Source organism: Tasmannia lanceolata, unplaced genomic scaffold (genome assembly GCF_043159265.1).
Source record: "Tasmannia lanceolata isolate RefF3 unplaced genomic scaffold, GAP_Taslan_0.1 ptg000016l, whole genome shotgun sequence".
NCBI lineage: Eukaryota > Viridiplantae > Streptophyta > Magnoliopsida > Canellales > Winteraceae > Tasmannia > Tasmannia lanceolata.
This window is the reverse complement of record NW_027518693.1, coordinates 11100078-11112247: the sequence shown is the minus strand read 5'-3', so window position 1 is coordinate 11112247 and position 12170 is coordinate 11100078. Positions and strand designations below refer to the sequence as shown.

Genomic DNA, 12170 nt, shown 5'->3' with positions numbered 1-12170 from the left:
GCCCATGGATCCGGCAGGTCCCTACTAAACACATCTCCCCCATTAAAGGGGTACCAAACCTGAAGTCATCCTATGATAGTATAATGCCCATCAACTACTGTCAATTCAGTTCTAGGAGATCCTAATCTACCATGATTGTTCATCTAAAAGCTACACAATCCAACGGTGAGATCTGGCCATCCATATACTCTAAATGATCATATCTACATTGTCTCCAATCTGGAGGAAGAATAGACAGTGGTTAATATACTATACACAGAGACATGGTGTATAACTTTACACCAAATCATTCACTTTTGCCAAAAATGGGGATTGTTCCTTTATTGGTATTTGGACGACTTATTTTTCTCTAATATTTACTGCAAGTCACTAAGAGCAGTGTCCCCAAGTCCTGATAAAAACATCATTCAATCTCTCCTTCTATGGCAAAAATTCATTGCGAGTGATATCTCTTCCATATAGGACTAAAATTTGAAGAACTTTTTTATATTTCTCTACTCCATTAGAAGCATTCTCAACCTACTTTCCTCCCTTTCCCATTCAAACAGTTCTCTTACAGTACAAATGTACAATGGAGGGGTATAACGTTCCTTTCTATGAACCTATTTTGCCAATGGTTATAGTAGGACTTCAATACACTTGCCTTGGAGTCATTACTTTATGTGGAGTCTCAAGAGAAAACCAACGTTTTGGCTTGTGGAGGGAAAAGATGCAACCAATGATAAAAACCACTGAATTAAGTTGAAAGAGGTTCTTTGTGAGAGAATTTAGCGATGGAAAATCTCTGAAAAGATAGTCCAGAACCATGCATAATCACGAATGTGGTGATGGAAAGTCTCTATCATGCATCTGTACGCAATTATCAGATAAAGAGGCAACTGTTAGGGCTGCAACTCGGATCGATTTTTGGGAATTTGAGTTGAGCTTTGACCATACTGTCTGGGTTGATTCTAATTCATTTTTTTGGCAAAAGCTCAGCCCAACCGGATCCAAATTGCACACTTGGTGTCACCTTTGAATGTGAGAGAAGAATTGAATTTGTTCACAGATTACCAATGAGGCAGTAAGGATAATCCATTCGGTGCAAACCTTCGGCCAATCGAGTCGGTGTTCTGGCCAAAGATGACAAGTGATTACTACAAAAAGATAAAAGCTCTGAGGAAGACTTAAGAAGAGAACTACTCGGCACACTCTGTCACAGTCGGGATCGATGCTGATGATCAAAGTTCGGCCCCACATGCAGACATGTATATGCAATCAAGATCATTGGTCTTGTAGATCATGAATCGATCCCGAATAGATAGCTCGGGCGCAAGAGAAAGGACTGCAAAAATCAATTGTTTAGCTTTCTTTGAGAAAGTTAAATAAGGATTGATGGATCAAGAGCTTGGGATCATCTAATCAACGTGTTTTCCTACAGCAATTGGCCAGAATTGTGGTCATCTGTTGGATCTACAGAACGATCACATCAATTTTTCAGGGGCTGTTTCTGCTCCCCTCTCTCCCACCCTCTCAAGTCTGTCCCTCTTCGTCCACCTCTCTCAAAACTGACCCCACTAATATTCCATGGAATATTTCTTCATGGTTGCCAAACATGCCCGAACTTTATCATCCCATATTGGTTCAGCTAATTAAATCAAATATAATAAACCTCGAGTGTTTAGCAGCCAGTTCGCTTTGAAGGATTGTGCTATGCGTGATACCGATGCTTAAGAAATCAATCCAAGACCTAAAACATGTTTTAGGGGTTTGACAGAAGGAAAAGAAAGAATAGGCAGAAGCAAATCCAGACAGAACAAGACATTTTTTTAGAAATTAGAACAATATGGAAGCATGTACATGTTTATTGAGAAGCAGGATTAAATTCAAGAGCTTCAAACCTTACTGACTGCTTAAGCTTAGTGTGGAAATATAATGTAATCTGCAACCCAATAGAACAATCAAACATGTACAGCAGTCCACCTAGCTATATCACAAAATGAACAAATAGAATCTAAATATTACACCCATACAAGCTCATCAAGTAGCAACATCATACGCCTAGTGGGCCACGGGTTTCCAACGTTTCCTGTAGGCATTTTACGGCACTGTCGTAATTGACAAAACCCATGAACCAAAATTCATGGTTGTCAATGGAGACAACCTGAATGTATTTCTCAGCGCGATTGGTTTTGCTTGCAGAAGGATTAACTGCTCTCAGCTGATGCAATGGAATAACCACCTATTCATATTAGAGGGAAAATAAAGGAATCAGAAAATGCAAAAAATAAGAAATGAATCGTACAAAAAAAATAGAAATTGCTGAGAGTTATTCAAAGTAATTATAAAGGAAAATATGAAAGAGATTATGGAATGAATAATAGAAACAAAGAAAAAGGAAATATACTAATTAAGGAAACAGCTGAAAAAAATGAAATTCACATAAAAATCCTGGGGTAACTTTTCAAGCACAAACAGTCAATATACATTAACATTTTATAAGTAACAATGTATAGTAAATGCACTTGCTAATCAATAAAAGTTACTTAAACACTGAACAACCACAATATATAAAACCAGTTCCAGTGTCTAATAATGAATAACATGAATATACCATGACCATCAATATGGTTATAAGCAAAAAATAAACTCCATTAAAGTTCAATTGTCTATCAAGAATATTGAATCCAGACAGTCCTACACTACTACTCAGATCTGGTTGCAATATTCTTGAGAAGTATTCTAACAAGGCAGAAGCAAGAGCTCTATTAACTGGCCTGCAGATCCATATCTATTATTTTGAGGATGGAAGGTAATTCTTGGAATGAGATTAGATGGTGTGTGCAAAGGAAAAGGGTGGTCGCAATTGAGGCTGAACATCAATGAAATCACAAACTTATATGAAGGGGATTATTGTCTAATCATGCATTTAGGGAGGCCAATGCTATATCTGATACATAGGCTAAGATGGGAGTAACAAGAGCATCATTACTTGAGGGACAATCTCTTCCCCATTTGTAATCTGAATCTTATATTTCTGTTTCTTTGTGCGATAAAATCATAATCTTTCTAAAAAAAAACACAACTCACTGATTTTTTTCCCTTTTCAAGTGACACTCCTGTTTCCATTCACAGATTTTAAAGATACAATAAAAATGGCAATGCATAAAACTAAGACCTGAACAACCAAAAATAAACTGAAATGTGTTTTAATAACTTCCCAACACCAAAACCTTAGGTTTCTATTTTTGGAGGCAAAACTCAAAAAAATGAAAACTAAGGTACCATGGTTTTAGTACGAGGATATGCATCAGGTACAAAATGTGCCTTGACGCACAAAGCATAAGGCATATGTACTTGAAAAGGCATGCAACTCATGCGTCTCAAGGCATATGTCATATGTACACCACACTTGAAAAAGCATGCACGTCATGCGTCTCAAGTGGGGTTGCAACTTGGGTCAGGCCCAACCCAAACACGACGGATTTAACCCAATTTTGGCTCAGGTTGCATTGGCATTTCCTTGGGTTGGGTTGGGAAAAGCCAACCCGATTTAAATTCAGATTGGGCTAGGGTTGAGTCCTTGGGCAACCCAACCTCCGTCCTCTAATTTTATCGTGATTTCCAAAATCTTAGGTTAATATATTTTTTTTCTTGTATTTTTTTTTGTTTTTGTCCTAGGCTAACCCGAACCCAACACGGCTCAACCCGACCATAATTGGAAAAACTGGGTTAGATGGGTTGGGTTAGGGTTGACCATCCTTGACCCGAGGCTCGGGTTAGGTCGGGTTAGGGTTGAGGGAATGCTATCTCAGGTTGAGCTAGGATTGGACTCAACCAGACCCAACCCAGCCCGAGTTGCACCCCTAGTCTCAAGATTGTGCACTCCCCTTTCTATCTTGAGTCGCGTATGCCTTCCACACATTTGCAAAAAAATGTCTTTTCTACAGCTCGAAACCCTTAAATTTCAAATTTTCACCCTTTTTAGTTTTTCTTCCTCTAAACACCCAGTAGTACTTATCTTTAAGTATGGTATATTAAGACCAATTTGAAGAATAAAGAAGGGTTTCTAAGAGATTTGTGAGACTTTGGGGTTTTAGGAACTTTTTGTCCCTAAACTTCGTTTTTTTGTGATTTCTTTCCAACCATTCAACAAATAAAACTCGTTGATTCCAAAGGTTTTCTTACATAAAAAAGAAGCTTGTAGAGATGGAATAGTTCAAGATTGTAAACTCCTCTTTCTTAAATAAATCAGGGGCTCCGTTCTTAAAACCCTCAACACATAGGCGGGCAGCTGCTACAAAGTGAACAGTCCAAACTTGATGATCAATCACCAACAAAATACAAGGCACTTGCACAACAACATAGATTATTATATTTTAAGGGTTAAGAACTTGTGTACGTAATTTTTTATATGGAAAATTGGGGAATATATTATAAACTAGTTAATCACACTAGTCAACCGTTTACTTTGTATTATTTAGTTGGTAACAGAATAATGATAGTTAAATACTTTATTCTGTTAGTGTATTGATGCTTAGATGGGGATATTTCATTGGAAATGAAGCATATATTTTTTTGGAAACTTTTTAATAATTTTTTGGTATTTTTGACAATTTTTAAATTTTAAAAAATATATATTTTAAAATGAAGAAAATTCGAGAAGCTTACATCTCACGCCTCTAGAGGAAAATGCCTCAAATTATGCTTTTGCCTCTGAAAACAGTGCTTCTAGTCATAAAATTCAGAACCCATATATGCTTTTGCCTCTAGAGGAAAATGCCGCAAATTATGCTTTTGCCTCTGAAAACAGTGCTTCTAGTCATAAAATTCAGAACCCATATATATTTAAGCATATTAGACAATTAGGTCTATGGAAGAATTGCCATGACTCAACAAACTTTCTATAATTAGCATGTTTTAGAATAAAAATAGCATTCTATTGAAGCATATACAAAACTTCATTTGCTTAGAAAGCTACATCTTTATCCCTTCTTCAATGATATTGTACCCGTCTAATAATCATCCCAGTTGCATGACATATTGGATAAAAACAAGTTTAAATTGCCTATGAAGCTCCAAAATAATGAAATTATATCATACATAATAATTTAGAGAGTCTCATAAGAATCCAAAGTGTCTAAATATAGTTATGGGATTTCAGAATTATTGTGAACAGTGACATTTGCTTAACACCAGAACATGCCTGCATATAACCATTCTAAAAAATGGAATGTCCCATTTTCCACTAGTTTGCACCTTTTTGTTTAATTAGCAATTAGTTATATAAACACCAGCATGTAGGTAGGTTAAAAAGCAAAATACCTTATAATAGCTCCATTCAGTTTTGTCGCCAACTTTGTATGAAAGAGGATTGTCACTACAAAATGCAAGTTTTGCAGTAGACAAATATAAAATTCCCATAACTGGACCAGCAGAAGTTGATAAGTAGCAAGCATAAGACTTGCAAAGTTGCTCCTCTGGAACTGTCTCAAAAGTTTGCCGAAAGATCTTCTCATAACCACCTTCCGCTAGAACTTTGGTTCCCTGTGCAATCCTCCCCATGGCAGCATCAGCAAGACTTGGCCCTGTTTTCACTGATTTACAAAAAAAAAAAAAAAAAATCAATATAGTCACTTGTGATTCACAAAGAAACTTGCTGGTGTGGAGATGTCACTTGTGTAAAAGAATAGGATTAATAACATGAAGGAAATGCAACATTTATTTTATTATGTACAGAACAGATGATAGAGAGTTTTCTAAGACAAACCAGAGGAAACTATAGAGTCCGAAGAACTGTGTACATCATTGAGAAAACCACACTGATGAGATCAGATTATCGTGTGCTTAAGGAAGCACATTCCGAGTAGCAATCCCTCCACTGGGGTTCAGAAATTTGAGCTAACCAAACAAACCAGCGAGAATCTGGGTGCAGGAGCCTTTCCTTTCCCCAGGTCCCACCAGCAGCTTTATAATTCTTCAACATTCAAAGTAACAAATCCATTCTGATCAGGATGACTTTTGAGGCTACCAATTTGATTTAACAGCATCGGATGCCTCATCCCAATCTATTTTTTGTATGCCGCTCACTTTGTACTTATTTCATCATAATGGAATCACTGATATTGATCAAGAAATAAAAACAAAAATACCAAAAAGGAAGAAGGAAAAAAACAATTTCCATCAACGGAAAAAACAGCCGATCCCAACTAGTTTGGGACCAAGGCTTAGTTGAGTTGAGAAGGAAAAAAAAAACATTCAAAACAAAAGGCCACAAAAGCAACAGATTGTTGATCCAAATCTGCCCGAACATAAACTAAATCTCTCGATGATCGAAGTTTGTCACTACCAATTAACATATTTTCCTCGAAAACCGCAAGTTATAAGCAATTTCTTTTGTTGAAATTTTGTAGTGCTTTGCTCAGCGGTGTTTTCCAAACAATGAATTTTCCACTGTTTCTCAAAACAAACTAATCCCAGGTAAATCTTGGTCCAGTACGTTAATTAGGTTGTGATCAGTGGGAAACTTTAATATTGTTTTTTTGTTTGGTTGAGTGAGGATGACATGACCACCATATTGTTGACTATTCTATAAAATATGGGTTACAGTTCTCAAAAAGCTCTTGCAAGCACTTTAAATACTATACGACAATATGCTTTCACGCATCTTGTTAAAGCATTTGAGGTGCTCATATCATTTCCCGTGTGATATTATGTCAGTTTGGTGCATCATGTGACAGAAGTACCATCAAGTTCAAGTTTCGGACGCGCAAACCCGATTCGCAACAAAATTTACAGTCCACCAATGGTGTACCAATAGCAAAGGGACTAATTCTGAAGCCCCGTCAACTTCTGCAGCCATACAAAAAATTGTCTCAAGGAAGACAAAGGAGAGCCGGTCTCATCAAATGCTTGATAATAATGTAGTGGGCAAAATTAATAAACCATCCTCCTTAGCTGAAACAAAGTCAAATGACCGATGGATAGAGGCAATGATAGAAGAAATTTTACTCTCCACAAGATTGACATTTGAGAGATAGTACCCAGGCCTCGAGACAAGACTATAATTGGAAGAAAATGAGTGAATAAAGTAAAACATAAATCTGGCGGGACACTTGAAGGTGCAGAGCTCGTCAGGTAGCAAAAGGATTCAATCAGAAACATGGCATCAACTACGATAACACCTTAACTCCAGCTTTCAGAGCTAATACAGTAAGACTCATTTTCGTCATCACAAATCTTTACAATTGACCGCTTCATGACATGGATTATAAAATGCCTTTTTACATGGAAATATATGGAACAACCACCAAGATTTCATACAGAAAATAACAAATAGTATGTTTGCAAACTGAAAAAGGCTACCTGTGGACTGAAAGAAGGACCAAGAGCATAGTTTGAGAAATTTTATAAGTCATTAAGGATATGGGTTACAAGCACCAAGAACATGTACCTCAGATAACTCCTTGTTTACAAAAAGAGAAAAACATGAAACTTGAGCATGTACAACCATGATCCACTGTCCAACTTTGGTAATTTTTTCACAGACAAAAGGGCTGTGTCATACAAATAACAATTAGTATTTTGTATTCAACACGTGAAAAACTTCCATGTAAATTCATATCCATGCATTTCAATAGGAATAGGCATACAAGCAGGCCATAACTAATAACTTTACACACAATAGCAAAGTGGATATGCGCATGAGAGAGAGAGAGAGAGAGAGAGAGAGAGATGTGCAGAACAAGCTTTAAGGGATTTTAATCTATAACTCAACAATTTATAAAAATATATCCCAATTAGTCATCAAGAATCACAACTGGGCCAAGTGCATAAGGGTCAAGATACCTCCTTTTTGCATATTTAGCATTTTGAAAAGCATATAAATCAACAAGTTTAGTAGTTTAGTGGATGCAACATGCCATTGCTCAGGGTTGAATGCATCAAAACATAGAGAAAAAATCTAAATAAGGAAAGATAACAAAAGATTACAGAGTTAGCAAGCTAGAGAGGAATATAAAACAATAGGGTTTATATTTTGTAACGAAAATAGCAACTTCTTGTCACTTGTGACTGGATTGTCCAGCCCAATGCTATGTCAATAAGATACTTTCGATCTGACCTTTTTGTATACCACTTGTTTTCGATACGTGAATCACAAAGGTTGACACTACATCACCTTTGTCCAGTTGTTCCTAGAACTCCACACATGAACCACGTTATATAACGAGGCATGCGGTACTATTAGTCTAATGCACCTCATTTCTCTTCTTTATATCAAGCTAGCTGCAAAGCATGGGGTAATCACCATTCATATACCTTTTTTTTTAATGGCGAAAAGATTTCATTACTGAAAAAGGGACCGAGAAGGACCCAAAAATACAACAAAAAGAAGCAAAGGAAAAAAGAAAAAGAAAAAAGAACAAAGGAAATCAATGGCTAGGGAGGGAGAAAATAAAAAAGCTCAACACTCTCCCTTGAAACTCCCTATCTTGCCAATCTATCCGCCTCCCCATTGGCCGACCGCTTAACATGATGGAAAGTGGCCGAGGCCGATCCCAATCTATCAAGAATCTCATCAAAGAAGGCAGCGAATCTCCAGGGAGGCACATGTGCACCTCTTAACCACCTGATGACGTTAAGAGAATCCCCTTCTATTACAACCTTGCTCAAGTCCACATTGCGAAGCAATTACAACCATTCATATACCTTTTTTTATATAAAAAGAAAAGTGGCAATTTTCATTAAACAGAGAAAGGGACTGACCAAGATGGTCAATACCAAGGTTTTAAATTTCGATCGAAATTCGAAATTTTGGTTTCGGTGTTGACCGAAATCCGGATTTCGGTCAACACCGAAACCAAAATTTCCGAAACATACCAAATTTCCGAAACCATTCATATACCTTTATTGAATTTCAGCCGAAATTTCGGTAATTTCGCCCTAAATTTCGGGAGAAAAATCCGCCATTTCGATTTTACCTATGCAATTTCAACCGAAATTTTGGGATTTCGGCTCGGTGAATCATGAAATTATAGCCGAAACCGAAATTTAAAACCTTGGTCAATACATGGAAAGAGAGAGAGAAAAAAAAGACAATACACATGATGATGCAAGACTAAAGATAGAAAGCTGATCAAAGACTCGAGGAGGGAAATAATAAAAAAAAATCCAGCTCCGCCTTTGAGTTGAAATTCATATACCTTGACACTTGTGGAAATGTATGAGTAAACAAGGTTTTAAATTTCAACCGAAATCCGAAATTTCGGGTTTCGGTCGAGAACGAAACTGAAATTGGGTAAATTGAAACGATATAAAATTTCTGTCAAAATTTCTGGAATAAAATAACATTTTATTTGATTTCGCACGAAATTTTGAAATTTCAGCCTAAAATTTCGGTTTCGATGAGGACGGAAATCACTCCCGAAACCGAAATTTAAAACCTTGTGTGTAAACGACCCCTTTCACCTAAAAAGAGGCTACTTTTTGAAGCTCACTCCCTAGATTTGAGAGGAAATTCCTAAACCTACTTCAACGGAATCCAACTGATCTCTCTAAATTCTTCTAATAAATACTGCATTAATGTTTCTTGGATTTAATCGACTAGTTTTTCCAAGATAATTTACTGAATAGATCTAATACATCACAACAAGAAATAGGTCTAGCGGTTACTCAGAGACTTCACCGCAGTACTGCAGAGAAGAAATCAAACAAAATCATCTAAGAATTTCATCACTGCAAACTAGCTGAATGAGACTGCAGATTAATCCTTGGTGATTTTGTGCTAGCATTTCCACGGTTCCACCTAAACCATAGCCCAAATGGCTCCACATTGTCCAAAATTGATTCATAACACTTGAAAGACATCTAGAAATCCCAATACATAGGAGTGGACCTCCACTTCCTTTCCTAGCACTACATTTCTGTGTGTTAGAATCATGACTATAGATTATGTAATTACTAGAGAGCAGTATCTAGAGTAAGGTGCATCATGGAAATAACTAAACAAAGATCGGGAAGATCACTTCAAACATTTGAAGCAGAAAAAATTACTAGTGAAGAAACCTTTTGCCTCATATTCCACAAGGAGGTTAACATGAAGCAAGTATGCAAGCCGACATCTGAAGCACAAATGCAAGTCCTTGCATAACCATAATGACCTACTTCTTCCATAAAAGAACAGCAGGCAAAATGCAAAACAATTTCTTTATACAATGTGCAATGAAATTGTAGAAAGAAGGAAAAAAAATACATTTATCTACAAGAAAAAAAATCAATAACCGAAATATATACTGTTATCATACACAGTGATTCTCCAAATGCTTTTTGACGCATTCGGGTTCTTATCTCATTAGCAATCAGCCACAGAATCCAGTTCCAATTACAACATTAATAACCTAATCGGAACTAACAAATTGATACTATCACCTGAAGAGAATGAAAAATTATATCTTGGAAATCAAAGTAAACAAAACTTACAGTGTTGCCAAGTATTTGTTGCCAGATCCTCAGCCATTTTCGTCGTTTCTCCTATCTTCTTCCCCCAATTACCGAGTACACCACGGACCGTATCCATCGTATCTAATCAAATTAGGTCAATTACAATCCATCATCTAATTAGCCAAATAAAGAAGAAAAAAGAAATAGAGGTAGTAAAAGGCAAATTCAATAAAACCCAATTGTGAACAACCCTAATTCCCAGCAAAACACCCCTAAGCATGCAATCCCTATCTAATCAAATTAGGTAAATTACAATACATCATCTAATTAGCCAAATAAAGGAAAAGGAATGGGGATAGTTAAGGCAAATTCAATAAACTGTAATTGTGGATAACCCTAATTCCCACAAAAACAAAACGATCAAACAAGTGAGAAATTGATGAATCAAAGAAAGAAAAAAAAAACAATTCTAAGAATCGAGATCTCACTTTTCACTGTAGAAGAGGAGGAGGGGGCAGGGGAGGGAGAGACGTAGGGATTGGATTCAGCAGGCATCGTGGTGGCGTGAGGATCGGACGGCTGAGATGATCCCATAACGAAGGTGTCGTACTTCTCTTGATACGGAGGGGGATCCACGTCTTTCGGATCTATTTTCGGATACGGAGCGTAATCGGGCGAGTGCTCATCCTCCGATTTATTCTTTTCGGACTTATCGCTATGCGCAGGATCCATCTTCGTCTTTTTTTCTCCGATCCGCAATTCAGAAACCCTAATTTTGTTCTTCTTCTTTTTTCTTCCTCCTTTGGGAGTTTCTTTAGGCAGGGGCGTCAATGATTCTTCAATCTGATGTGTGGTAAGTATTATGTTTTAGCGGTTTGACCGCGCCAAGTTATTTTCGAAAGATCGTACGGAAAGGGAGCCAACCGTACATTTTGCAACTGATATGCTGGTCTGCCCGTAAATCTGGTGGGCCCCAAAAATATTTAACATTTTTTTTTTCTTTCTCGGTAACGAAGGGTGTCCTCACCCCACACCCATCGCCCGCGGGGCGCGGGGGGAGGACCTTTAAGGACTATTTCCCTACGGATGCGCGCAATCACCCGGAAACCACGCGCATCGGGTAAGCAAGGAGGGATTCGAACGCTCGTCACTGGAGAGCAAACACATGACTTTACGCCAAAGAGCCACACCCTTGCGGGTTGAAAAAAAAAAAAAAAAAAAAAAAAAAAATTAACATGAGAGCGGCTGGGAAGACACGCCGACTATACATTTTATAAATGACAAAATTAACCCTACAAAGTCACGTGGCCATTAATCTTAACGATCAATTTTTAGAGTTTTTATATGATGAAAGGCCTTATAGTCCATTATTTTTTAAAATGTACGGTACGGCCAACACCATAGGATGATCCAAACCGTGCATTAGATGGCCCGCAACCTAAATATGGGTTGCCCCAAAAATCATTTCCATAGGTTGATCCTATCCCTCCGATCTGTAGTGGGACTGCACATTAGAGGGTTAATCCTAACCCTCTATAGATCGGAGGGTTAGGATCAGCCTATGGAAATGAAATGATTTTTGGGGCAAATAATGGACGGTTTGGATCATCCTATGTGTTGGCCGTACCGTACATTTTGAAAAATAATGGACTATAAGGCCTTTCATCATATAAAAACTCCAATTTTTGGGCCCCATATGTGCATAGAATTTCATCAAGTCCGTTGATCGTGTACACCATCATGAGGCCAAC

At 37.4% G+C, this 12170-nt stretch overlaps 1 protein-coding gene across 1 annotated transcript; it reads right to left on the bottom strand.

Moving 5' to 3' along the window:
* Positions 1–1789: 1789 nt before the first annotated feature.
* On the bottom strand, positions 1790–11277 carry FIP1 (FH interacting protein 1). Its single transcript, XM_077357187.1, has 4 exons — positions 10908–11277; positions 10459–10560; positions 5305–5576; positions 1790–2221 (listed from the first exon to the last, which is right to left on the bottom strand). The coding sequence occupies exons 1-4, from the start codon at positions 11149–11151 to the stop codon at positions 2033–2035; spliced, it is 807 nt and encodes a 268-aa protein (XP_077213302.1). The 5' UTR covers positions 11152–11277; the 3' UTR covers positions 1790–2032.
* Positions 11278–12170: the final 893 nt, after the last annotated feature.